This window comes from Talpa occidentalis, unplaced genomic scaffold, assembly GCF_014898055.3.
Source record: "Talpa occidentalis isolate TD23 unplaced genomic scaffold, MPIMG_talOcc4v2.1 talOcc4.3, whole genome shotgun sequence".
NCBI lineage: Eukaryota > Metazoa > Chordata > Mammalia > Eulipotyphla > Talpidae > Talpa > Talpa occidentalis.
Window position 1 is genome coordinate 4,681,470 of NW_023603184.1, and position 27,603 is coordinate 4,709,072.

Genomic DNA, 27,603 nt, shown 5'->3' on the forward strand with positions numbered 1-27,603 from the left:
GGATAGACCCGTTTATCTATCCATCTAAATGTGGTGGGATTTTTTGGTTTGTTTGTTGTTTTTGCACCTGTAGTTAGGAACCTCAGTAAAGGGTGAACAGAATCATCTAGCAGAAAATAGGCAGAAGCTGAGGGGTGGGGAGGGGTGTCAAGAAACCAGGACTCTACTATCTACTTGGCTACTATCTACTGTGGTGTAATCCTCACCCTTCCTGAAGTTTTTCTCTATAAAAATGGAAACATCTGCTCTATCAATCCCTCTTAGATGGGATAATTACAAACACAAAGAACATATAATGGAGTAATTGTGAAGAAAAGCAAAAGATTCACTTGAGGAATTTTTGTTCTACTTGGCAACATTTAGTGAGGCCAAGATATATATGTTAGGGAGTCACAATGGTCTGGGTAGCTTGCAAGGAGAGTAAGGAGCCTGTTACAACAAAACATTCCCAAAATCCAATTAGTATGCAGTATTTTGCCAGTTAGCCATATCTTGTTCAACCCCACCAATGTGAAAAGGTTTTCTTTGTTAGAAATCTTTTTATTAAAGATAGCTTTGAGGCCACTGAATATAGTTTAGAAATGTAGTTTGGGCGGCCTGTGAGAATTAGCCCATCATTAAGAGCTTCTGACTGGACATCAGAAAACTTGAGTTTTAATCTATTATCCTATTCTTTGTGACCGTGGACACATCAGTTGCTCTCTCTAGGTCTATCTTATCAGTAAAGTAAGGTAACTAGGTTATATCAGGGATTCAGAAACACTTACTTATGAAGCCTGTGGATGATGTTTGTGAACCAGAGGATTATACGCAAAATTCTAATTGTGTATGTGGGCATTTTCTGAGGGAAAGAACACTAAATTTTCATTTGATTCACAGAGGCTTGCGACGAAATAAGATTAAGGACTATTTGACTATCAGTCTTAAGCTCTCATATTCTATTCAATCATCCATAATGGCTCTGGAAGCAAAAGTTTAGAGCCTGAAGTATATACAAGGAATTGAATCTGGAGTACAAGGACAAGATAATGACTATGTTTTTTCCCAGATCGCATCAGGTTTTATTTTCACGATGACCAGAGGTGACTTGCTTCTAGTGGGTGGATGTAAATCAAAGCATCCCAAAAGCATCAGAAGGGAGTTAAAAGTCACTCCAACCTCAGACTCACCAAGCCCTAAGGACAAACTGGCTGCAACAGAATCCTAATGGCCAATGCCAAGAGGTGCTTTGATTCTGTGACTACCCCGCCTACCCACTTTATGAAGTGCTCCTTCCCCTAATCCTATGTATCTTCCCAATGGTCTGAAATCCGTCTGTCCCGTAGGGATTCACTGCTTCGGTTTTGCAAAGTCTGAACATCCTGTGCAACCCAACTCTTCTGGGAAGAGACAAGACATCCTGACTCAATTAACTAAAACTTGCAAGTGGAAGGTGGGCGGGCAGGTAGAGGGCTGGAAGGGAAAGTGGGAGGGCTCAGGGTGCGAGCGGCCAGACTGGGATCAACCTCAAGGACACAGGGAGTCCAAAGCGCAATTTACAGCTGTGCCCGCACCCTTACAGCACCTCTTGCGGGGAGAAGGCTCAAATTCCACCCGAAGCCAGGGGCGCGGAGGGGGGGGGCCTATACTTGCAAATATTACACCTGCTCTAGGTTTGGAATCTGGTCCGGCCGCGCCCGGGCCCGTGGGGGGTTCGCGCTCTCGAACAGGGTACGGTCAAGTGCACACGCCACCCCGGTACCGGGTCTCCACGGACAGAAGCAAACCCCAGCTCCGGGCTCTCTTCACCAAAGCGAGCTCTTCCAGCCCTTTCTGCCGCGCGAGGTCGCGCTACAACCCCAGGCTCCTCCGCCACAGCCACAGCAGAACGGCGAGCCTCCCACCCTTTGCCCTCCCAGAGCCTCCGTCCCCCGCCACCCCTTCCCCCGCTTTAGCAAGATGGCGGCGAGCGCACTTCCGGTGAGTGTCCGTCGCGGCGCGTCCGGGCGGCCGCCGCGGGTGTCAGTTAGCGGGTTCCAGCCTTTCTGCGGCGAGACGCTGCACCGGTGATGGCGGGCGAGCAGTCTGGCTGGAGGCGGGCGGCTCTGCTCCAGCTCCTTCTTGGCATGAGCCTGATGGTGACGCCACCCACCCAGGCCCGGAGCCTGCGCTTCGTTACCTTGGTATGAGGGAGGGGGCCCCAAAGGGGTCGCCAGAGCCGGGGGAGCACAGGCCTGCGGTGGAGGGACGGGCGGGGCTTGTGCTGGGGTCGGGGGTCCGGAGGAGGAGATGCTTAGGGGACCCCTGGCCCGGGGAGTGGGGGGCCAGCCAGGGATCAGAATGGCTGGCGGAGGCTCGGGTTATGGGGCGGGGGAGGCGTGCGGGTGTCGGGAGTTGTGTGTCAGGGCGTAGGTGGAGGAGAGTGCCCCGGAATAGGAATGTAATGGACAGTTTAGAGATTCGCTCCTAAAGAAGCCTTTAGTGATCTTTTTTTCAGTGCCCACCCCCACCACACACACACTGTGTTTCTGTTTCTTTTCTTTTACGAACTACCTCTGGCTTTGTCTCTAGTGGCATTGCTTAGCCAAGTTAGAATCTCTGGAACCTGCAAGAAATTACTGACTTGTGAGTTGGGATCTCTTGCAGTGGGTATTGTTAAGGCTTCCCAGAGAATGTGAGGCTTCCCTCCCCAACGGGGGACAGAGATGGGCCCCGTGTCCCCTTCAAGGACACCCCTTTGACCTGTGGGCAACCCCTTTTCTTTCCTCAGCTCTACCGACATGGAGACCGTTCTCCAGTGAAGACATATCCCAAGGACCCCCATCAGGAGGACGAGTGGCCCCAGGGCTTTGGGCAGCTAACCAAGGTGTGCCAGAAGCCAGTCCTTAAGATAAGCTGCGGGATGAGTGACTAGGGAACTTGGGCCCCCACCAAACTGCTGTTTCCCATACGGGTGCTGACTTCAACCAGATTTTTTTTTTTTTTTGTATAGAGGCATGTTTGTTTTGTTTGTTTGTTTGTTTGTTTATACAAGCACTGGGTACAGTCAGAAGCGCGGGAGGGTGAGAGGATTCACCAGAGCCAGAGCGGGGAGCAGAGCAGGCAGAAGGACTGAGTACACTGCTGAGGGGAGCAGCGGGCGGCAGGAGAGGTCTGCGTGCTATGCGGGACCCTCCTCTGGTGGCCGGGGAGCAGCCGGGGATCGAACCGGCGCTGCAGAGGACGCGGGCAGCCTCGCAACCCAGCGTTCAACCACTGCGCCACTGGGGAGGCCCTCAACCAGATTTCTTAACCTTACTTTCCTCTGTGCCCAGGACAGTGCCATACATGGTTGGGCACTTAATGACTGCTGGGGTCAGATTAACCCAGTCCTACTTCCAGCCAGGGGTGAACTTGGAAAGCAACAGTGCCTAAACCCTGTGGGACTCGGCAATCATCCCTTCCCTCTGGGCCTCCGTAACCCTTGACTTTGCCCACAGGAGGGGATGCACCAGCACTGGGAGCTGGGCCAAGCTCTGAGGCAGCGCTACCGTGGCTTTCTCAACTCCTCTTACCACCGACAAGAGGTGAGGCTGGGAGCTCAAGAGGCAAGGGGGATGGGATCTCTGTCCTCAGAGAGCCTAAGGGTGAGTCTGGACACACTGACCACCCTCCACCCTCTTACAGCTATGGGACAGGACATGCAAGAGCTGTCTGGAACACAGCCCTGAGGCTAAGTTGCCTGGGAAGAGGCAAAATGTACTAGACTTAAGGACCTGGCAAAGTAGTTTCTGACTGTAAAGTAACTCATGCTTTCCATTCAAGACATGTAGGGCCAAGCACTGTGCTAGCACTTTCCATGTAATGGTGCGCCACCGAGATGTCTTTATCTTTGTGGGCTTGGAGGTAATGAGGGTGACAGGGCTGAGCAGGTAGAGGGGGCACGTCAGGGAAGACTGGTGAATGTGCGGGCTGCCCTGGGCCCTCTTCCCCACGGCAGGCATGGGGATAACCGCTCCTCTGGTTGCCACTGTCAGCCACGGCTATCTCAAGTCACTGGGTGTATTGTTCCCTGGCAGCCAGCTCTATCCTAGTGTTCCCCACAGCTTCCTCCTTTTCTACAATAATTATCTCTGATCCTATCTTTTTCCCTCTCTCTGTTCTCTCAGCCAGTTTATCAGTGCAGCTGACAGTCTCTGCCCTCAAGCACCCTGGCCTGGATAGGGAGATAAGCCTTGTTATGAAACCAGACAGACCGGGGAGCCTTTAGATTAGGCCCTTTGGATTTGGGGTGCTATATGAATCAGGGTTGTTCCCCCACTTCTACCCTTGTGGGGACAGCTAGCCCCCGGCAGGGTGTTAGGGGCTTTTGCTGGGAAGAGAGGTGGGGAAGAGCAGAGAGGGGACAAGGGCCAGGTGCATGATGGGTTTCGTTTGCTTGGTAATCATCAAGAATAGGTTATTGCCCTGGGGCCCACTGAGGGGCCAGAGCACCCCCCAACTACATCACGCTGGCGACACGCTTGCTGTCATGTCCACAGGTTTATGTGCGGAGCACAGACTTTGACCGGACGCTCATGAGCGCCGAGGCCAACCTGGCTGGACTCTTCCCTCCCAGCGGGATGCAGCGCTTCAACCCAAACATCTCTTGGCAGCCCATCCCCGTCCACACCGTGCCCATCGCTGAGGACAGGGTAAGACTGGCCAGTCCTGCTCTGGAGGTGGTGAGAGGGACAACCCTGGCCATGAACCTGCCTCTCTCTCCCTCACTTTGGTCTGCAGCTGCTGAAGTTCCCGTTGGGCCCGTGTCCTCGTTATGAACAGCTGCAAAACGAGACCCGGCAGACCCCAGAGTATCAGAATGAGAGTATTCAGAATGCAGTGAGTGGGGCTAAGGTCAAGGTCATCACACTGTCCTTCCCCCCACCCCCACCCCCGGGGGCAGGACTTATGCCCTGATCCATTTCTCATAGCAATTTCTGGATATGGTGACCAACGAGACAGGCCTTACGGACCTGACACTGGAGACTGTCTGGAACGTCTATGACACACTCTTCTGCGAGGTGAGCCCGTTTAGTGTCCCCAGTGTGACTGCTCTTCCCTCACCTCAGCAGGCCCAGGTGACCAGGACAAGTAAGACACAGTGCCTGGAGACCAGCCCCTCTTGTGAAACCAGGGAACTTCCCTCATGGGGGAAAAAGAACCTCAGAGTGGGAAATGGTTTGTTGATTGTCAGCAGTTCCTGCTCCTCCACCCGGAGCTCTCGTGGTGTCCAGCTCCATTCTGCTGCATCATGCTTTTGGGCCTGCTTTCCTATATCCTTCCTCCTCAACACTGTGCGCCGTGTCTCTTGGTCCAGTCTCTTGGCCTCAGTCCTTTTCCTCCCCTCTCCCCTTCCTGCATGCACACACACACACAAGCACACACACGTGTGCACGCACACCCACACATACACAGGTACCCTCCTGCCCGGGAGGACAGCTGCCCCGGGAGAGGCTCCGGCTTAGGCCTGGGGATTTAACTTGCCTGCTGCGGTACACAGCAAACACACGGGCTGGTCCTGCCACCCTGGGCCTCACCCCAGACCATGCAACGTCTGAGCCAGCTGAAGGACTTCAGCTTCCGCTTCCTCTTCGGGATCTACGAGCAGGCAGAGAAGGCCCGACTTCAGGGCGGTGAGTGGCAAGGGCAGTATGTCACTCCCCTCCTCAGGACCCTCCAGCATCATAGACCTGCTCTTGGGGGCTTCTTGCACACTTACTTCCTCTGTGAAATGTTCTCTGCTCTTTCCGTACCAGAGCCCCCTCGCCGTCCCATTAGTCCCGCAGTCTCCCCGCTCCCGGAGCACTTAGCACAGCGGTCACCGTACGAATGACCGCAGGCGGGTGTGCATGCTGCTTTTCTGCCATTTGTTTTTATAAGTTCCACCCAGGTCAGAAGATGGTCCCTTGAATGAACTTTCACCCCTAGAGAACCACTGGGGCCCCATCTGAAGGAAGGCTGAGTAAAACACATGCCCCTTTCCTGAGTGCGCGCCCAGGGGGAGCCGGTGTCAAACCTTTCCGACATCCCTTGGCGGAGTCCCCTGGGGTGCCCACAGCTGGTGTTCTCAAGCTTAACATACTGTTCTAACGAGTCACTCTGGTATGGGCAGGGTCTCGCAGCTCATTTGTAAGCGGGCAGGTTTCTACATCTGAGTGGAAATCCTTCCTGAGTGGAATCCTTCCAAGGTGCAGAGACTCTGGCTTTGCTTCTGTGCCGCCCATTCTCTGAGACTCGCGCTATGCCTGCTTTCGTCCTTCTGAAAGTTCTTAGAGGGCGGGGGGCTGTAGAGTCCCTGTGAGGTTCCCGGGCGCCCAGAGTTCCTGTGCTGCTGATCACCCCCAGGACCAGCAGAGGGTGACAGGACCGCAGGCAGTGTGGTCAGAAGACAGGGATGGCTGTCGCCACTCACTCTGGGGACTTTCCTCTTCCAGGAGTCCTGCTGGCTCAGATACGGAAGAACCTGACCCTGATGACCACCTCCTCCCAGCTCCCTAAGCTGCTGGTTTACTCTGCGGTAAGCTGCCGCGGTCCCCAGCGTGCTGACAGGAGGGGAGCTAGATTTCTTCTCTGTCCGTGCCGGCCGGGGGGTGGGGGGGAGCAGTGCTGAGGGGAAGCCCTTCTCCCTCACAGCATGACACCACCCTGGTCGCTCTGCAAATGGCACTGGATGTTTACAACGGCAAGCAAGCCCCCTATGCGTCCTGCCACATGTTTGAACTTTACCAGGAAGATAATGGGTGAGTGGAGCTCTAGCGGTCTGTCCTCAGGAGGGAAACGGGCGCGGTGGCTGCGGGCCGCCTGAGGCTCTGGGTGACAGGCCTGGTGAGCAGCCCCCATCTCGCTCTCTTGCTCCCGATCCACCCTCAGGAATTTCTCTGTGGAAATGTACTTTCGAAATGAGAGTGACAAGGCCCCCTGGCCACTGATCCTGCCGGGCTGCCCTCACCGCTGCCCTCTGCAAGACTTCCTTCGCCTGACAGAGCCTGTCGTGCCCAAGGATTGGCAGCACGAGTGCCAGCTGGCATCCGGTCCTGCAGACACAGGTGAGCTGCTGCCTGCCTCTATGCTCGGCAAGTCCCAGGCGAATTTCAAGGCACACCCACAAGGCTCAAGAGAGCTGGCACGCCTCCAGCCATCTCACAGCACGTCCCTGGACGGTTCCGTTCCCACTTGGAGACCATTTCGCATGTCCTCCCTCCGCCGCCTCCCATCTCCTCAGGGGAAGCCCTCGCTGCTGGTATCTCTGAGGTGATACAAGTGACCAGGGCAGAGCTGCCTCCTTCTTCCACCACCAGGCCTTCCAGCTTGCTGGCCTGAGCCAGTATTCCGCATATATTCTGGATCCATCTCATCTGACCTCCACAAGCACCCCTGACATCTCAGTCCCATCTCAGATTCCTAACACATTTTCAGCCACCACCTGCCTCCACCTTCCACTCCGTTTCTCTGTTCCCTTTGAGAGTGGAATCCTTCCAAGTTGCAGAGACGCTGACTTTGTTCCTGTGCCGCCCATTCTCTAAGACTCGCGCTATGCCTGCTTTTGTCACCCGCTTCCTTGAAGTCACTCTTGTCAAGGTCCAGCATGTATGACATAACTGGTCACTCCTTCCTGGAACACTTTCTTGGCTTCTGTGGTTTCTCTCCTGGCTTATAGGCAGCTTTCTTACTGGCTTCTCCTTCTCTGCAAACAGTAGCTACCCAGGCCTCATCATTATTCCCTCTCAGGATTTCTTAGACCCCCCCCCTCCATGCTGAGCAGTGACTCATGGATTCACAGCCTCTTTCCTGAACTACAGACTCGCATCTCTAGCTGCCGACTTGCGGTCTTGCATGGATATCAGCTAAGATACTTTCCCCCAAATCCACCCTTCCTCCAGCCTTCTCTTTTATAGTAACGGCCACACTGGGGCACTGTGCTAGCTGCATAGTATAATCCTAGGAGTTCCCTTCCATGTCCTTTTTCTCAACTGCCACATCCAGTCCGCTAGCAGGTCCTAACAGCGCAACATTTAAAATGCACGCTCTTGCCTGCCTCGTCCCATCTACTAGCATCTCTTGCCTGAACCACTCAGAAGCTCCTCACATTCTTTGATTCTCTTCCTACCAGTCTCCCAGCATAGCAAAGTTAAATAAATAAATCAGTTCACACCACCATGCTTCTCAGAATCTTCTAGTCACATCCCTCTCATTTGGAATACAATCCAAGTCCTTGCCCAAGGCCTTCCAGGCCCTACTTGGTCTGCTCCTCTCCTGTCTGCTGACCCTCACTTACTCTGCGTTATCAAGACCAACTTTCTGCTGATCCTAGAACATGCCAAGCTTATTCCCACAGGAGGTTCTTTTGTATTTGCTGCTTTTCTCCTCATCCCCTGCTGCAAGGACACTTCACTGAGCTCTTGTTAGGTCTCACTCAGTGACCCTGGGTCTTTGTTCAGACGGTCACTTCTTCACTGATGCCTTCCCTGACTGATCTGCCTCTCTGTTGGTTTGTTTTACTTTATAGCATTTGTCACTAACCTAGCCTTCCTATTGTTTGCTTTTTTTACTGGCTCTCTCCACAAAGGCAGAGATTTATCTTGGCCCCCTATGTGTGTCCCCATTGTCAGACCAGCACCTGGCATGTTCTAGGCATGCAAATATTTGTTGAATGAACACTGACGTGACCTTTCTCTCTCCCACCCTTCTCTGCCCAGAGGTGATCGTGGCCTTGGCTGTCTGTGGTTCCATCCTCTTCCTTCTCATTGTTCTGCTCCTCACTGTCCTCTTCCGGATGCAGGCCCAGCCTCCTGGCTACCGCCACGTCGCAGATGGAGAGGATCACGCCTGACAACTACTCAGCCCCCTTCCCTCTGCCTCCTAGGGGAGGTGGGCTAGGCCCTTGCTCCTGACTGTTGCTGCTCCCCAGCCTGTGGACAGGAGACCCTGGGTTGGGGCTCCCTCTGATTGCATACATGAACAAGTGGGGCTTGGCTTGGCCTATGGCACCTGTCACTCAGCATTCACGTGCCTGATGTTTACCAAGTACTGTGTTGGACACTGGCTTTCTCTAAACAGGATCTGCCGCCACCATGCTCCTTATGGACTTGAAATGTAGACAAGGATTCAAGTTTCACTGTGGGCCTGGGCTAAGAAAGACTGAAGGAGTCAGGGCTTGGTCTGCCTTGCCTCTCCATCAAACCCTGCTCTCTCTCTTCCAGCCTGGCAAATGGCTCAGAGGACAGTCTTGCCAACAGGAAAAATTACGCAGGAAAAATTACGCAACATTGGGGGTACAAACATTGGCCACCAAGAGACCAATCACCCAATAGCTGGCCAGCCAAGTTTTCCTGTCTGGCTGAAGCCACCATTCATCAGACCTAAGGCTCCGGGCATCTGTCCCCCACAGCTAGAGCAGGTGGGACAAGGGCTTGTGCTTGGGAGGGGGGAGGGGTCCAGTGATCATGGTCTAGAATCAAGAAACTGCTGTCCCCCCCAGCTGGGCTGGGGTCTCCAGGAAGCTGAGGTAAATGCAGGACATAAGTTGGACAGCTCTTGACTGTGGCCTGGGATCGGGCTGAGGCAGCTTCTAGAGAATGAAAGTTTGGGACTCTTAGTGCTGTTTCTGTGCCTTTTCTTCATTTTGGGGCCCCAAGGAGCCATCTGCCCAGTCACTGCTGGAAGATCCACTCAGAAGCTTAGTTGGGTTTGGTTTTATTGGCCATGTCAACAGTGAGCACACATCGAAACCACTACCTGATCACCCTGCCACTGCATGTCAGAGAGGAGAAAAGTATCTTGGCTCCAGGAGAAGCTTGGCTGCAGGCTAGATAGAGCAGTGACCCTGGAGCAGCTGGGTCTCCGACTCTGGAGACGTGTCCGGAGCTAAGTTCAGGGCAGTAGCGTGTCCCAGTCCCACAGTGTCCCATGCCAATGTCCCTGCTCCAGCCCTCCACTTGGGTCCCTTTGGCCCTTTAACAAACAGCTGTCTTTTCTCGCAGGACTTATTCTCTTGTGGCTCCAAGCCCTGGCTTGGCCCGCGCCTTCATTAATGTCGCTCATCTCCGAATCCCAGCTTCCTCGTGGCTCCAAATGAGAATGTGGTAGCCTAGGAGAAGTGAGACTAGTCTGACTTGCACCTTCCATTATCACTCTCTGACAGCACGGGGCTGGCCCAGGACTTGGTGAGGAAATACCAGGAAACTGGACAGTAGCCAGGCATTGCCAGGAGAAAGCAAAGCTATAGAGGGCTTAGGCCAAAGAGACCGCTGTCACCTGTTTATCTTAACTGTCACCCTGGGCTGCATGTGACAGGGCTGAGCTGAGGTTAGCCTGCACTGGACCTCAGAGAGGAGGGACAGGCTTGGCTAGTCAGAGATACAACCAACCGCACTCACCCATCACAGAGGCCAGTGTGTCCCCCATTGGATTGAACTCATTGAGCTGCAAGGACAAGGGGGTAAGCATAAGGAGGGGGTAAAGGGAGTAGCAGAGACAGAGTTGGGGACTCATTTCTGGTCAATAAAGTAGGTGGAATCCCTGTTTCCTCCCATCATTATTCAAGGTCCCAAGCCTCACCGAAATGATGCCAGAAGATTCTGGGTCATAGAGTTGATACATCATCTTTCCTGAGCTTCCATCAAACACATCAACCGTCCTTAATTCATAGGGGGTACAGCTTTTGAAATTAGGATCTGGGTATCGGCCCACAACAATGAGGTTGTACCGGGGATGCCAGGTTGCCTAGGAGATGGAGAGGCTGGTCACGAGAGTAAATGCACAACACTGTTGAGAGGGACACAGAATTATCCTTTGCCACTAGCAATTGTTAATACAATCGCCAACAATTCAGTAATGTAGGTGAGACCTACAAGAATCTTAAGAATGGTTTTCAGTTGCAGTACATTTGCCGGTGCACATTTTTAATCCCCCAGGTGGCCTCCCTGGCCCTTAGGACACTTTCAGGTCTTCTCTCTTTTGCATTCCCTGAGGTTAGACCCACTGATTCATGATTTCACATCAGCCTGACCCAGAAATTAACCAGAGGTAAGCCTGCAGCAATGCAGAAAAATCCCTGGGGCCAAAACCAAAGAGGTGTAGGTTCTGAAGTAACCCTGCTACCACCCCTCCTCCATGATCATGAACAACGAAGAGTTGAGTATAAAATGGATAATGGCTGGCAAGTGGGTAGGGGGTGGGTGGGAAAACTGTTCCTGACGACCACACTGGAAACAAATCTCGCTAATACTGGAATGACAGAATTGGATGGTCCCAGGAAAGTGCTAAGACGTTTTGGAGCAGGAAGACAAGGTTAGCAGCAAGGAAGAAGTAACTGCAGTGGCTCGGAAGCAAGTACAAGTCACACCTGTGGAGCTGCCCGTTGGCCTGGCTGCACACACACTGGATGTAAGGCCGGCGAGTCAGCCGCAGCACTGATGAAGGGGCCCGGGTGACTCAGAGCTAGGATGTGGTTTGTGGGACCTGAGGCCACACTGCCACCACATCATCACTGCTCACTGAGTTCTTGCCAGGTGCTGAGTTTACTGATTCATCCTCATGACAGCCCTGCCAGATACTAGCATCCCCTTATAGGCGAGGAAGCTGAGCTCCACATGTCAGAGGACTGGAACCCAGGTGTCTGCTCCTAGACTGACCAAAGGAGCACAGGGTGAAACCTGGAGGTCTGCAGAGGGGTGGTGGTTCTGGGAAAGACCACGGGCAGAGCAGCAGAGCTGGCAGAGTAGGCTGGGGTGTGGGCAGGCAGGAATCCCAAGACTTGAACGCCATAAGCCATGGGAACCGAAGACAGAAGGTGCTAGTGAGAATTTGAGACAAAACAGGGAAACAGGCCTATTTCAATTAAGTCACCTAAACCTGTGCGGCAAACTAGGAAGGTGAAGGCAGCTTCTGGATAACTGTACACACCGGCAGCAGAACAGAGGGCCGAACAGAGGCGGGATGTGAGAAGATGCCCTCAACTGAGACCAGGACTGGGCTAAAAAAAAAAAGCTCAGGAAAATAGCTTATCACAGAGACACAAAGACCCAGCAAAATGGGATTGCAGGAGTGGGGCAAGGAGCAGAGAGCCCCCAAGGGATACTGCGTTTGTGTGGGACAGGAAGGGATTTAGGGCTAAGGCTTCCACATCTGCCCCCTCCCCACCTCAGGCAGACCTGATACATCCCATCCCATCATCACAGCTCCCTCCTCACTCACCTTGATGGATGTCAGGTGCTGGAACTGGCGGTGGGGGTGCGGGATCAAGCTTGGAGGGCAGTCCCACTGGGAGGCAGAGTAAACCCGGATCTCACTCTTCTGATCCGTGGTCAGGAGCTGGGAGCCATCAGGACTGAAGTAAGCTGGCAAAGGGAAAACCCCCTGAACTGAAGGAACCACCGCCCCCTGTTGTCCTGGCCTTCACAGGCCTCCTCTTGCAGGGGCTCCCTGCTCTTCACACAGGCGTGGAGGGGAGTTGCTGAATGTGGGCCGTGGAAAAAAACAGTCTAAACACTCAGCAGCATTGGGGGCAGCCAGAGAAGTTCCCCCGAGGTGTCAGCCCAGCTGGTGCTCTCCAGAGTAAAGGTTTGACTTGGCAGCGTGTAAACTTTGAGGGAAACCCCGAAGTGGTCCGGTAGGCCAGGTCGCAGGAAGGGTGCGTTCTGGCATAGCATACCTGAGTTGACACCCTGCGTGTGCTGCAGCGAGGAGAGGAAGCTGGACTTCCCTCTGACCTGGCGCAGGTCCCAGATCTTCACTGTTTGATCCACAGAGGCTGTGGCCAGGACCCAGTCGCAGCACGGGTTCAGAGCTACGTGGGTCACTTTCTTTTTGTGCATTTTCAGATTCCAAAGCTGCAGAGAAGAGCTTGGTTCAGGTAGGAGCACAGACCGAGGCTGGGGGGAGGGAGGGAATGGGAGGAACTGGGCCCCAAAGGACGCACCTCCTTGCCATCCATGTTCAGCAGGACCACGTGCCCCACATTGTCTCCTGTGACCACCACTCGGCTTTTGGCAGACACATCCAGGCTGCAGAACCAGAGGCTGGAGGGAGAGACTGTGCTGTAAGATTCTTGGGGACAGGCAACGCCATTCACTGTGGCAGCACCAGAGTCTAACACATAGTAGACATTCAATGAATCGGTTTTTTCACATACAATAAATGGTTTATTAACAGGCAGGTCATTCCTGTGGGGCCAGGTGGTCCACCCAGACATTGCCCAGGACCCAGCACCAAGCGCAGCACAGCCTCAAGCCTCTTGCTTTGACACAGCAAGCACGTCACCCTTGCAAACTGGGCCACCATCCACGCTGTGGATAATGCAGGGCTCGTGCTGTTCACACCTGAGTCCTGCGTGCACTGTCCCTGCCAGCCAGTCCTGCCCAGCACCTCAATGACCCCAGCCAGCTTCATGGGCTGCACCTGGCTCATGTCTATGATGGCAGAGCCCCAATAAATACTGACTGAATCAACTAATAATACCTTGCCAAGGATTTTTATGAGTGAGGAACAATCAGACAGAGGGTAGGGGGCTCAGAAGTTTTTCTAATTACTGCTGGGCCCAGGATCCTTAGCTAGTAAGTCCCTGAAGCAGCCAAACCTCAGAACATCAGGTAAGTTCCTGGAGAGCTTGCCACCTACATTTGTTGCTTTCCCTTCACTCTCCACCCTTTGGGCCAAAGAAGAAGACAGAGCAAGCAGGGATCACCCAGCTCTGCTCCTCAGAGCTGGCTAGAAAGGAAGTTCTTCCCTCTTCTGATCAACTAGGGGAAAAAGCACACACTGAAAGGACAAAAAGGTCTTGCCCTTCAAACCACTTGAGGGCGAAGGGATTGGAGAGGGGGCAGCCTCAGGGACTCTGCAACCCAGCAGGATGGCCCAGGTTCACATTTCTTTTCTCTTGAGTCCACGCTGCACTGTGCCTTTGGCATCCCCTACGAGTATCTGCAAGAGCGAGGTCTTCCTGTAGAAGAGTAACCTGGAGCTGAGTCCGTCCGGTCCCTGTCCTGCTAGCTTGTATATTGCTTCCTGCTGTGGGGCAGCCCAGGATCATGTGAGACCCTTAGGGAGCGGGTAGAGTTGGATCTCTGGCTAAAAATCAAAGTGACACGCATTTTGTCATTTCTCCAGGCACCTGCTCTTAGTGAGTCCAGAGTGCTTTGTGGACGTGATTCTGTCTATCTACATTTCCATCAAGAAACTGGTCGGGGCATTACAACCCTGGGGAGTGTAGGGAATAAGGTCGTAAGTTCTTTACGTGGCTTTCTGGCAAACACCCTGTTGGCTCGTCTGTGGGAATCAAGGTCCAGTCTGATAGAGAAGTGACTCAGAGCACCGAAGCCCTCCTCATGCTGAGATGAGCTGAAAGCCCACGTCCCCTGAAGCCACAACCCACCCGGGCTAGCATAAGAGCAGCTAAAGAAAGAGTAAAGAGAGGGAAGGGTGGAAAGTGGCCGCCATCTCCCCCATGCCAGATCTGGATCAAAGCAATGGGATCTGGGTTTTCTCACCAGAACCACCCCACGAGCCCTTTCCCCTCCTACTTTAGCTGCTCACTTGCAGGTGCTCGAGCTGGTAAAAACACGGAGAGTGTGGCCTTGGAAGTCTTGCAGCCTTGTCGTTCCCTCCACGGAGGAGGTGAAAAACTGGTTGGCATTGGTAGGATCAAACTTCATCCCTGTGATGCTCCCTCCAGCGCCAATCTAAGAGCAGGAAGAAAAAAGCCCGATGGCCCCAGGAAGAGCACACACCTGGGGCACACACGGTGCAGCCTTCAGACTGGTTTTCATTTCACTCAGCACAATGCCCCTGGGACCCACCTCGGACACTGTGTGCACCTAGAACTCGATCCTCTTGATTGCTGAGCATTCCGTTGTGTGGAGGCACCAGCCTGTGTATCCCTTATGTCTTTTTTTTTTTTTTAAGATTTATTTATGCATACAAGAAGTAGGGTATAGGCCAGAGGTGTGGGGGGTGAGCGGATTCACCAGAGACAGAGCGGGGAGCAGAACAGGCAGACTGACTGAAATACACTGCTGAGGGGAGCAGCGGGTGAGACAGGAAGGGTCTGCTGCACCATGTGGGTCAGCTCCCTGGCCGGGGATCAAACTTGCATTGCAGTGGCTGCGGATAGCTTCATAGTGCTGTGTCTTAACCCCTTGTGCCACTAGGGAGGCCCTCCCATATGTCTTTATTTATTTATTTTTTTAAAGATTTATTTATTTATTTATACAAGCACTGGGTACAGTCAGAAGCGCGGGAGGGTGAGAGAATTCACCAGAGCCAGAGCAGGCAGAAGAACCGAAGTACACTGCTGAGGGGAGCAGCGGGCGACAGGAGAGGTCTGCACGCCATGTGGGACATTCCTCTGGTGGCCGGGGAGCAGCCGGGGATCGAACCGGGGCCGCAGAGGCAGCAGGCAGCTTCGCAACCCAGTGCTCAACCGCTGCGCCACCAGGGAGGCCCATATGTCTTTAAAGAAAAGTTTTTGATGTCAACAGAGGGCTATCAAGCCATCTAAGACTTGAAGACCACGATCCAAAAGGAAAGACAAGCAGATATTTGGATGCTGCTTTTCCTCTTGAGAATTCGCAGATAGAAAGCTGTGTCTTCGAAGTCAAGAAACCAAATGGCATAGAAGCTGAGCAGCTGAGCAGAGGTCCTCACAGGGCAAGAGAGATAAACACTGAAGTTCAGCCTTGCCCAAGGAAAAAGGTCTTGGAAAAAGTGAGCTTTTAGTCAAGATCCTGGACACTCTAGAAATAAGAACACACTAGAAATAGACCATCCCTCACAAAGACTAACGTCTCGTTTCAAATCATGCCAACCTCCAATCAGATGAAGATGATATGCTTCCACTCTACTTGCCTGTTATACAATAAAAAAATAGACCAAATTTTTAAATGGACAAAGGATTCAAATAGACATTTCTCCAAAGAAGATATACAAATGGCCAGTAGTACATGAAAAGATGGTCAGCATTATTGGTCAGTAGGGAAATGCAAATCAAAACCACAATGAAACACTATTTCATACCCACTAGGTTGGCTATAATCAAAAAGATGGACAAAAACAAGTGTTATGGGCTTCCTGGTAGTGCAGGGTTCAAAGTCTCAGCTCTATCAAGCTATGCAAGCCACTGCAGCATGAGTTTGATCCCCGGCCAGGGAAGTGACCTAGATGGCACAGCAGACCTCTCCTGAGTCACCCGCTGCTCCCCTCAGCAGTGTACTTCAGTCAATCTGCCTGTTCTGTTCCTCACTGTCTCTGGTGAATCCTCTCACCCTCCCCGCCACCTCTGGCCTGTACCCCAGCTCTTGTATGCATAAATAAATAAATCTTTTTTAAAAAATCATAAAAATAACAAATACTGTATGATTCTGTTTATATATGATGCTTAGAATAGTCAAAATCAGAGAAACAGATACTTAGAATAGTCAATACCAGAAAGACAGAAAGTAAAGTGGTGGTTGCCGGGGGTAGAATGAGGGAGGAATCGGGAGTTAGTGTTTAATGGACAGACTTCACTTTTGCAAGATGAAAAAGTCCTGGAGACTGGTTCTGACAGGGGTGAAGGATGTCCTGAGCAAACTCCATACAGGCTTTGTGGACTCCACCCCCACGACACTGGAAACTACAAATCCCACGATCACCAAAGGGAAGGTTATGAGGACCTGAGGGTGGAGTTAAGCAACTAGGCTCTCAGTTCAGGTATTTACCTGGCCATGGGGCGGGGCGGGGAGGGGGGCAGGGGTTGCTGGCTTGGCCAAGAGGGTGCGAAGATTTTGCCAGCTCGGGGGTCATTGGGATTCCAGGTCAGCGGAATGGGTAGGACACATTTACAAACTTATCTCCCTCTTTTTCTCCCTGAGTTATTCATTTCCCCATCTCCCCTTCCCTTGTAAATAAACCTTTTATCAACCTTTTGTGTGTGTCTGCAGTTTAGCATTCATAAGTCCCCTTTAAGGGCACAAGTTGAGGACCCACAATCAGGCAACCCCATTTTATGTCGGGGTTTGCCCTGTAAGAGTTCCATTGAGAATGTGAATGTACTTAGAGCCACTGAACAGAACACTTACATGACTATGATGTGTTCTCCACCATCACTTTAAAAAAAATCAAGATATTTTATGTAGAAAATCAGGGTTTCAGGCTTAATTTGAAAAAAAAAAAAATCAGATCTGATACCACAGGACCTACATTCTTACATGACAACCATCTCCAGTTTACTGCTGACCCCACCACCCACATCATTCTTTTATGTTTGGCTTCTTTATGAGTTTGTGACTCAGGTGCTAAACACAGAGCTATACTGTACTTTTCACAGTGAAACCTTCTCCATCAATTCTGACTCACTCTTATTTTCTGTAGCATCTAGCATCTGTGTTGCTAGTTATCTTATATGTAAACTTGCCCTCCACCCAGTTATACTTCTCATTAAGCAAATATAGAGCAGTCACTCCAGGCCTAGAAAATCACCACCATTGATGACACGGTGATATCAGAAACAAAAGACAAGGTCCCTGCTGTCATGGAGCTCACTTTCCAGTGGGCAAAGATGCACAAGTAAAAAAAAAAACATGTTACATACTGATGAACACTGTGAGGGGGACAGTGCCGCAGGGTAATGAGGTAGGGAGTGACTAGATGGGGTGGGGGTTCCTTTACTCAGTGTTGCCAGTGAAAGTCTCTCTGAAGAAGTCTATTGAGCTGAAACCTGGATGATAAGAGGGAGCCAGGTGTGAGAAAACCACGGGAAAGAGCACTCTAGAAAAAGGGAGCAAGCGTAAAGACTCAGGTTCAGGCAATAGAAGGAGCTAGTGTGGCTAAAGCATGTGCAATAAAGAAAGACCATCATACAAAATGAGGACAGGACTGAAGAAGGGGCTGATTGTTTTCTATGAGGTGAGTTACTAGGGAGGTGATTAATATTTTACATCTTCAAATATCTTAAGGGCCGGCATTCAAGTAAGAGTTTAGTATCACCATTTACTTTTTTGAAAATAAACCCACAGTTATTTTCCATCCCAATCATCTTCTTGTTACTGGGTGACTTTTCATGTCTTTATGGAACATGTTTTCATCACAGGCAACTGCTTACCCCTTTTATCAAAGTGGGTTTGTCCTTTATCCCCAAGTTCCAGAGCATGATATCTCCCCCTTTGGAACCCACAGCCAGGATGCTGGGGTGAGTTGGGTGCCATGCCAAGGAAGTGGCCCTCCTGTCGAAGGGTGCAGCTTTTTGGAATATTCGATAAGAAGCCAGAGAGTGCAAAAAGGACTGCTGGAGAACCTGACACAAAGAGAAGAAAATTAGATCGAATGAAAACCTAACTCCTGAGCAAACTGCCAATCTCTTCCTCCTCCATGATGAGCCCTGGGGGCAAATCCTCCCACCAGAGGAAAAGTAAATGTCTAGTTCTGTGCACGAAAATTTTGTAATGTACGTGACCTAATCTTAGAAAACAAGGGTGCAGTCTGGATTCCAGCTGCAACCTTTAGAGTGTAAGACTTCTGGCTGAGTGTCCAGTAGGCCAGTCTTGGGGGCGGGGAGTGGAGGGTGCTTCCCATTGTGACAACCCTCTGAACCAACCTAGCATCTTAATTTTGGAGCATGTGGTAGTAAAAAGGTGCCACACAAACCCTTGAGCGCCTCACCTGCAGTAGTGATGGCCAAGGAGTTTTGCCCAGCTTATGGTGATGGAGGGCCCTGATGATGCTGCTGCAGGGTGGCGGGACCTGCAGACTAGCCAACCCCGTCCAGAGGCAGCCTGAGTCAAATCTTCTGCTAGAACCTGCCAAGCAGAACAAACACATATTTGCCTCACTCAACTCACTGAAGGTTTTTCTGCTGAATCCCATAAAGCCTTGTTGTTTCATTTGGCATAACCCATGTCTCATCACCTCCTAAGGCCATGGTCTGCTCAGTGTCACCCAACACAGGACACAGTGAGTAGGGATTCCGCCCCTTCCCATAACACGGCCCCAAATAGTAATTCTGAAGTGAAACTAAATATGATCTTTTGGTTCCTGAGAGCTGAGCCAAAGAAACACACAGAATAAATAAAGAATAAAGTATACTGCCAAACTCTTCCCAGTTTGGGCTAGAAAACTTGTCATAGAGTTGGATGGCAATTTTAAAATCATATAAATGCACAATAAAAACAGTTTAGGGCACCACAGAAGTGACTGTTTGGGAACAGAAGTATCTTTAAATCCTATATTGAAATAATGTAAGGTGGCTAGTTGTTGGCCCCAACTTCAATCAGTTCTCCTGGAAAGCAACAGGATCCAGGGGGCCTGGGATGGCTCTAAATTAACGAGGTTTTTTGGGGGGGAGGGGACAAGTAAATCTACTCAGACTGGAAATAAGGCAACTCTGGGTTACCAAGATGTATTTGACGATCTAATCTCCACAAATCCGACCTCTTGACAACCAATATTTTTTCCCTCATGGACAAAAACCACTTAATCGACAACCCCTGCTCCAATCTTTTGAGTTCCCCCACACTTATCACCCCAGGTTCAAGTCCCAATAATCCTCAGTGAATGGGTTTTCTCAGGAAGGAAACCGGGGAAATGAGGGCTCTCACAGGTGAAACCAAGGACCTACAGGTAACAACCTTGACGATGATAATTCAGTGCCTCTCCACCAGGCAAGGTAGGGTTCGTTTAAACATCCCTGTGTGTAAAACCCCTGGTACGAACAAGGAATCTGGAAAGTTCCATTATGATGTAGTGGTGCTCATCTTCCCAGCTCCTGGGGTGGGGAAGGGGCAGGGGGAGGAAAGCCCAAAATCTATGGCGTCTCAGAACCTGCAGACAAAATGCGCCGTCTGAGGCACCTGAAACTGGCCCCAGGAACCTCGGGGCACTGATCCCCCACTCCTCATGAGGACCCCAAATGGCGAATTATCAAAGCAGCAGGCGCAGGCAGTACCGGGGCGCTTCGCAGAGAGCTGCTTGGCCTCGGGCTCCAGCTCCCGGGGACTTCTGCTCCTCTTGCACTTGGGGCGCACAACCACCTCGGGGGTCTTCTGGGTTTGGGGGCGTTTCTTGGGAGCCATGCGTCCTCCGTGCGAAGGGGTACTATGCCTGATGCCGAGCTCAAGGCGAGATGACTGAGAAGCTTCTGGAGCACACGAGGCGGGGGCCAGGGCGCCCGCCGGGCCTCAGGTAGGCTCGCCCGGCCCACTTCCCGCCAAACGGGCGCTCGGCCGGAGACTTGGCTTCTCCTCCGGCCCCGCCCCTTTCGGGAAGGTCCCGTCCCGGAGGGGGGGGGGCGATCGTAGAGAATTGGGGAATGTGCGAGGAATGACACTCATCTGCTCCCTGGAGAGTGTGGGGAGGTTTTTTCCTTTTTGTTGTTTGGAATCGCACAGAAATGGGATTTCGCCTACGTGATGTGCCTGATAATTCCGTCAGCTGCCCTGCCAGAAATAAAGATGGCTGCCCGCGCCAGGCCACCCAATTTGAAGCCTCTTGAGACGTGGTGCTGCCAGGTCTTGCGGGGCCTTGGAAAACAGATGCCAATCAAGACGTAGGCTCCGCCTTCTGTGCCTTCTCATTGGTGAGCGTGGCTCTCTGGCTTTTGATTGGCTGATCCGTACAGCTGGCGCGGCGGCTTCGTGAAAGGCTCGGAAGCTTTGATTTTCTGCACCGGGTACCTATTCGCGCCCGCCACCTTTGCAGTGAGTGTCCAGTGTTCAAATCTTCCCAGCCCCGTCGAATCTCAGCGTCTCTGGAGAGTGATTGAAACACGCGACTTTTAGGGGCCTCCCTGGTGGCGCAAGGGGTTAAGACGCAACGTGTGAAGCTCTCCGCAGCCCCTGCAGCACGAGTTCGATCTCCGGCCAGGGAGCTACCCACATGGCGCAGCAGACCTCTCCTGTCTCGCCCGCTGCTCCCCTCAGCAGTGTGTTTTAGTCAATCTACCTGTTCTGTTCCCCACTCTGTCTCTGGTGAATCCTCTCACCCCCACACTTCTGGCCTGTACCCCAGCTCTTGTATGCATGAATAAATAAATCTTTAAAAAAAGAAAAAGAAAAAAAGAAACTCGCGACTTTTAACCAAGGTTTCCCCAATCTTGCCAAGGCTCCCACTAGGGAGCAGCCCGCTACCCCCTCTCCTCTCCTCCCAGCTATAGAGGTATCCCGGTCTCAGCCTAGACGGCCCAGGTGCCAGCCAGAATCCAAGGCAGCAGGCCTGCCTCTTAGATGAGGCCCCCATAGTCTGAGAGGAGCCAGTTCTGATGCACCCGACTTTCTGGCACGAGCCAGGGAGGAGCTAAGGTTAGTCAGGGACCGCTGGACCTTTCTTCTACCTGCTAAGCTGAGTGTCAGGCGCTTTGGAAGGGTGAGAGGACATACACAAAACATATTAACTGTAGATACTGCACTCAAGGAACTTGCAGATAGCTAGGGAGGGAAGACATTTCCAAAAATAACTCTTGGAAAGGAATGAATACTCCACGAGAAAAATTGGAAAATTCCTTTTTGATGAGAGATCCAACTAAGACTGTTAGAAATGGCAGCCACCACAGGGAATGGCAAGCTTCTGGCTTCTCCCCTGCTGGCCTGCAGTGTGTGGAAAGTTGCGTTACAGAAGCAAACTGGCCCTCCTTACTGAGAGTAGCCCTTAATTTCATCTCAACAGGGTGCTCAGTTCTGGTGGGGGGGGGAGTGAAGTATCAGAACTAAGATCCTGCCCCTAAATCCTTTACAACTTACTGAGAAGAGAAGAAAAATACAAGTCAAATAACTCAGAATGGAACACACAGTTGAGTAGTAAATGGTTGGTATTTCAACCAAGTCTTTATTTTTATTTTTTTTTTTTTGGTAGAGGCATGTTTTTATTTATTTGTTTGTTTGTTTGTTTGTTTGTTTTGTTTATACAAGCACTGGGTACAGTCAGAAGCGCGGGAGGGTGAGAGAATTCACCAGAGCCAGAACGGGGAGCAGAGCAGGCAGAAGGACCGAAGTACACTGCTGAGGGGAGCAGCGGGCGGCAGGAGAGGTCTGCGCGCCATGTGGGACCCTCCTCCAGTGGCCGGGGAGCAGCCGGGGATCGAACCTGCGCCGCGGAGGCTGCAGGCAGCCTTGCAAACCAGCGCTCAACCGCTGCGCCACCAGGGAGGCCCTCAGCCAAGACTTTAGATGCATTCAGAAAAGATAATCCAAGGAAGAAAAGTATTTAGGAAAGCCTCACAGGAAAGATAGGATTTCGTGGACGTGGCTGGGGCAAGGAGAAGAGCATCAGAAATGAAGTAACAGTTTGGTAAAAGTTAGAAATGTGTATGTGTCATGACAAGAAAAAAAAAAGCAGCTCCTGGGAATTGGCCTGCTACCGACAGCTAGGCCTTGGCTTTCTGTTGAAATAAACAATTTTACAAAACATCAGCTCCAGACAAGGCCACTCTTGACCATAATAGATCAAGACCGAAAGCATGATCACTCCTGTCTGAACACAGGCGGAAATATGAACGTTGTCCAAAACACAGCAATGACCAAACAAACACCCCCCTATTATTTTGGCTAATACTGTTACAACATAATCCCCTGGGATTCTAGGTTCCCTGCTCCCCCCGCCCCCAAGGCAGGGTGGAGCTGTGCAGGGAGATTCGGCTAGGGAAAGCCTGGGAAAAGCACTGAGAGAAGAATCAGGGGAGGAAAGGGAGGAAGATGCCTAGAGAGATGAAGAACAAAGACTGGAGGAAGTGGAGCAGAGAGACATGTGAAGAAGCAGCCGCTCTTGCTTCTTGACCTTGGACTTGCACCAAGGACTTGGGGGACATGGAAGGAGGCACTTGAAAGAGACAGAGACATGGATGAGAGGGTCAATGGCAGCCTTTATCTTGACTTGCATTTTGATTTTGCTCTTTTCCTTCTAGATTTGCCTGCCCCCTTCTGCCCTTCTCCTATGGTTCCCCACCAGAAAGTGCCTTAGACTTAAGGCAAGTTTTTAGGCTTCAGTGGCCCTGCTTCTGTTCAACCCTGTTTGGCTGGGCATTTACCCACAGGGGATGAGTAACTTCGGGTGTTTAATTGGAAATTATTTTAAACTATATTCTTTCTCTTCTCTGTCACACACTAATTGTATTAAAGTTCTTTTTCATTGAAGGTCTGATGCACTAGAGTACATTTTGTCTTTATGTGGTGGATGGCAGAACCCATTTAGAGCATGCCTGCTAACAACATGACTGATTCCAGCTTCTTTGCTAATCACAACTTTACCTTAACTTCTCCTTCCCACCTTTTGGATAAAATTTATTGATACTCAGTCACAGAATTACCCCCATTTCCTAACTGCCTTCAATGCAGGGCAAGCCCCACTTCTTTGAACCCTTATCCAAATCATCCAACGCAAACCCAATTCTCTACGTCTTTGCTAACACCTTCTCACAGAGATGTCCCGCCATTTCCCCCTGGTATGCATCTTCTGTTGCAATAAGCATGGTGGTGTTCTATTTGGGGGCGTTGAATTTATGAGCAGAGTAGGAGGTAGTTTGAAAGGAAGACTGATCAGATTGAGGATCTGTGCAGAGTGAGAGAAGCCAGGTAAAGGGAGAGGTTGAAGGGTAGACAGAATCCAAATTTTCATTCATTCTGTGGAGAAATATCAAAAACCTGTGCCATTCCAGGCACTATTCCAGTCAAGAACACTGAAATGACGTTCTTGGCTCCAATAGAACGTGCCTTTTAATAGGCAAGTAAACCTACAGCTACAATACAGTGGTGTAAGCTTAGTTAAGAGAGGAAGCCTGGGGTTCTGGCAGGGTGGGGGTGAGAGGACAGAGAAAGGAGACTAACTTAGCGTGGAGTCCAGTAAAGAAGGGACAGTGTTGAGGAAGTCTTCCCAGGGAAGGTGATGCTTAAACTGAATCTTGAGAGATGGAGGGAGGGAAGGAGGGGTTGTATAGGAAATGAGAGTCAGTAGTTATCCATGATATGAACTGCTTAGTGCCATTTTCCCAGAATTCAATTTTAGGATTAGGGAGTTTTCCATGATGAATTTTAAGATACCTGGGCCTCCCTGGTGGAGCAAGGGGTTAAACACAGCATTATGGAGCAATCTGAAGCCTCTTCAGCATGAGTTTGACACTGCCCCACCCCCCAAGCCAGGGAGCAACCCACATGGCTCAGCAGACCTCTCCTGACACGCCTGCTGCTCCCCTCAGCAGTGTGTTTCAGTCAGTCTGCCTGTTCTGTTCCCCACTCTGTCTCTGGTGAATCCTCTCACCCACCCCCACGCCCCTGCACCTCTGACCTGTACCCCAGCTCTTGTATGCATAAATAAATAAATCTTAACAACAAAAAAAGATACCACAAAAAAGGTTTCTACATGGAAACCTGTGCACAGCAGAGAAGCACTTTGCTTCAGTTTGTGCTCTCAGACATCTTTACCCTGGGCTTCACTTTGGCTGCCTTTGCTTCACCACAGAACTGCCTAAGGACTTGATGCATTCCAGTCCCGTCTCATGAACTTCCAAGTGAGGGGTGGACAAAAGCATCAAATACATGATTTTTGATGCTGCTAATCTACAATGAGGCAAATGGTGCAGTACTGCTCCAATGTCATGCCCTGGAGAGGCTATGCTGTGAACCCCCTCTTATAGATGTTTCAGTCCTATCTCTTCTATCACAAGACCATTCAAAAGCTGCTGGTATCGGCAAACCAAGGTCTCATGTTCCCACTGGAAGCTGGATAAACTATGAGCACGATCCTAAATAATGCCAGCTTCTGTGATCAGCAAACCAATGTGTGGCTTAGATGTTTTCTGGAACAAATAATAAATAGCACAGGGAAGAGCACTGTACTTAGATTATGTGATCTTGAGTTCATCATTTCTTTTTTCCATGCCTTCTTTTCCTCATCATGAAACAAAGCAGAGGGAAAAGGTCTCTGAGATCCCTTCCAGTTTTAAAATCCGTGATCCTATGATTTGCTGTTAAAGCAGCAGAAACCAGTGACTGCTTTCAAGTCTGGCTTCCCTGGGGGATGTGTCCATGGAATGGGAAGTATTTTCCTGGCGCAGGCAGAGACATGACTCTGATTCTGATCAAGCTCTCTATGGACCCAAATGTTCTGCTGAGTCTGCAAAACCTTCCCTAATTCACAGGGATGATGTGTGTGGTTTCCCCACACACAGTTACTGTACCCAGTGGTTTTCAGATGACAGTCTTCAGGATCCTGCAGGGCTTGTAGAGAATTGAAGTCGAAATTCCTCCTAAAGGATTGCCAACAGACTGAATACAGCCTTCAGACTTCATGTTGCTTACCATCTCCAATACATACCTAAATGCCCAACTGTGAATAAATACGTAATGATGATAAATGAAAGCAGGACCCCACCTTCCCTCTGGGAGCAGCATCCATTTTCATAAAATACAATGTGGGATTCGGTTTGGATGACAAGCTTTGAAAGTGTCAGGCAGCTGTGTCGATATCCCCAAACCCCATCTTCTGTCTTTGCTGTGGGGGCTGAGGCAGTATCCACACACTAAATCAATATCCTGTCTTGAAATACCATAGGCACAGATGCCAGGAAACTTCCCTAGGCAGCCAAATTTTCACAGCAATTGCCAGAGTGCTGAAATAATATATGTGAAAGTGCTTTGCAAATTGTAAAGTGTTCTACAAATAGAACGTGTTATATAATCTGCTGGCAATATGTTATTTACTGATAAGATCTGATGAAGGTGGTGAAGCTCTTTGCTGGTCCTGAGATTTCTCACCAGCCATAGCCCTTGTGGAAAGAGCAGGATCAGAGTGACAGCAAGCAGGGGTTTGAGTTCTGGCAGTGCTATCTACTCTTCCGACGCCAGAGGTCTCTTCCAAGGACTACAAATGTCCCAAGTGGCAGAAGTAAAGATGAATCTGCCGGTTACAGTCAAGCCAGTTCCCTATGAGCACAAGTGAGTGGCTGAGTCATATGCCAGCAGGACCGGGAGAACTGCATTTATATCCTCTCCCTCCTCCCACTCCCCTCTCCACTGCCCTGCTTTGGCGCCTCTCTCTGCTATGACATTGTAAACCCAGCAGCCTCTGATCAAAAACTCACCCAAGGAACCCCCAGCCAAGTTTTCCCTAGGAGAGGAAGGCAGTGAGTTGCCTGGTAGCTGCGTTCTGTTATTGCTGACACCAGGAGCCTGTGGGGAGTAGAGGGGTGGGGAGGGTGGCATCTCAGTACAAATCCTTCCACACACATCCTCCCCAACCCTCTAAACTCGGAGTGGCATCCTCACAGACGCCTCTACTGTGCCGGACTATCCTTGTGTCAGATCTGACTGGTCATCATTCAGGCAGTCTAGGAGACCAAGCATTTGGGTTGGCAGCATTTAGGTGGCATTCTGTAAAGAAGCACATTTGTGCAACCTGATGAGGAAAAACTCCGAAAAGCAGCCTACTTCTTAAATTCCAGAAGCATTTTATTAGGTTTCCCAGGCTAACATCTTTAACGATCCCCTCTAACCTGAAGCAGAGGGTTGAAGGATAGTCCCTAAAAAGGCATATCCTCATCCTAACCCCCAGAACCTGTGACTGTTATCTTATTTAGAAAAAGGGTCTTGCAGATGCAGTGAGGGATTTTAAAAAGAGATCACTCTAGATTGTCTGAGTGGGCCCTAAATCCACCAGCAAGTAGCTTTAGAACAGTGAAGAGGAGGTGGGGGTCGGGGGTTAGGGGATAGGTAAGACTCAGTAGGACAAACACTCAGAGAAGACAACATGAGGAATTGGCAGAGACTGGAGCGACATGGCTGTAAACCAAGGAAATCCTGGGGAGGGGGTGGCCCTGCTGACACTTTGGTTTGGGTTTCTGAGCGCCACAACTGTCAGAGACAAAGGGTCTATTGTCCGAGGTCACCCAGCTTGTGGTCATCTGTCACAGCAGCCCTAGGCCATGAATACACCCAGTCTCTGTGGTGGGTGCCTAGCATTCCCAAGTGGGTAACACTCACCAGCATGGGGCCGACAGCCCTCTCCTAGCTGTGTCCTGGAGCGAGTCTCGGCACCTCTCTGAGTCTGTTAAAATCTGTGTCTGTAAACTGGGGAGAATAAGCCCTACAGGCCTGGGTTGTTGGGAGGCTCCGGTGAACAAGTGCTGAGCAGAAAGCCTGCCATGCTGCAGACTCTCCATGCACTGCTCCCTGCCTCCCAGCTCACCCCCTCAGCACAGGGCTGCATTCCCACGTCAAGGAGCATGCATTCCCACATCCAGACCTCCCAGGTCTCTGGCTCGGACTAGGGCCAGCCCCCTCCGCCCCACATCTCCATGAACATCTCCTCAGTAACTCAAAACTAGTATGTCCAAAAGCGATCTCTTGATTGTCCTCTCTTCTGCCTCTTTCACATTTCCCCCCATCTCAGTAATGGCACTTCCATGCAGACACTCAAGCTAAATACTCCGGAGTCCTTTGTTTTAATTTATTCTGATGATTCCACTTCTCATTTTGAATTAATTTCAGACTTACAAAGAGTTGCAAACAAGGTTACAAAGAATTTCCATATTTTCTTCCCTGAATCCCCAAATGGCACGCTGTACCTAACCACAGTGCAATTATTAAGATGAGGAAATTAGCACTAATAATACTCTTATCTAATTTACAAACTGCATCGTATTTTGCCAAG

General features: G+C 50.9%; 2 protein-coding genes across 3 annotated transcripts; one reads left to right on the forward strand and one right to left on the reverse strand.

Annotated features, from left to right (window-relative positions):
- Positions 1–1,993: 1,993 nt before the first annotated feature.
- On the forward strand, positions 1,994–10,916 carry ACP2 (acid phosphatase 2, lysosomal). Its single transcript, XM_037522348.2, has 11 exons — positions 1,994–2,162; positions 2,750–2,845; positions 3,459–3,545; positions 4,500–4,652; positions 4,741–4,839; positions 4,932–5,021; positions 5,501–5,633; positions 6,435–6,517; positions 6,634–6,740; positions 6,871–7,046; positions 8,697–10,916. Exons 1-11 carry the CDS (start codon positions 2,049–2,051, stop codon positions 8,828–8,830), a joined length of 1,272 nt encoding a protein of 423 aa, XP_037378245.1. The 5' UTR covers positions 1,994–2,048; the 3' UTR covers positions 8,831–10,916.
- On the reverse strand, positions 9,620–20,480 carry DDB2 (damage specific DNA binding protein 2). 2 transcript variants are annotated; one of them, XM_037522346.2, is made up of 10 exons: positions 19,916–20,479; positions 18,634–18,770; positions 18,077–18,268; positions 14,533–14,678; positions 12,920–13,019; positions 12,653–12,830; positions 12,196–12,338; positions 10,558–10,722; positions 10,377–10,422; positions 9,620–10,087 (listed from the first exon to the last, which is right to left on the reverse strand). In XM_037522346.2, the coding sequence occupies exons 1-10, from the start codon at positions 20,040–20,042 to the stop codon at positions 10,038–10,040; spliced, it is 1,284 nt and encodes a 427-aa protein (XP_037378243.1). In that variant the 5' UTR covers positions 20,043–20,479; the 3' UTR covers positions 9,620–10,037. The 2 variants fall into 2 exon arrangements, with proteins under 2 accessions (XP_037378243.1, XP_037378244.1); XM_037522347.2 differs by lacking the exon at positions 10,377–10,422 and having other exon boundaries at positions 19,916–20,480.
- Positions 20,481–27,603: the final 7,123 nt, after the last annotated feature.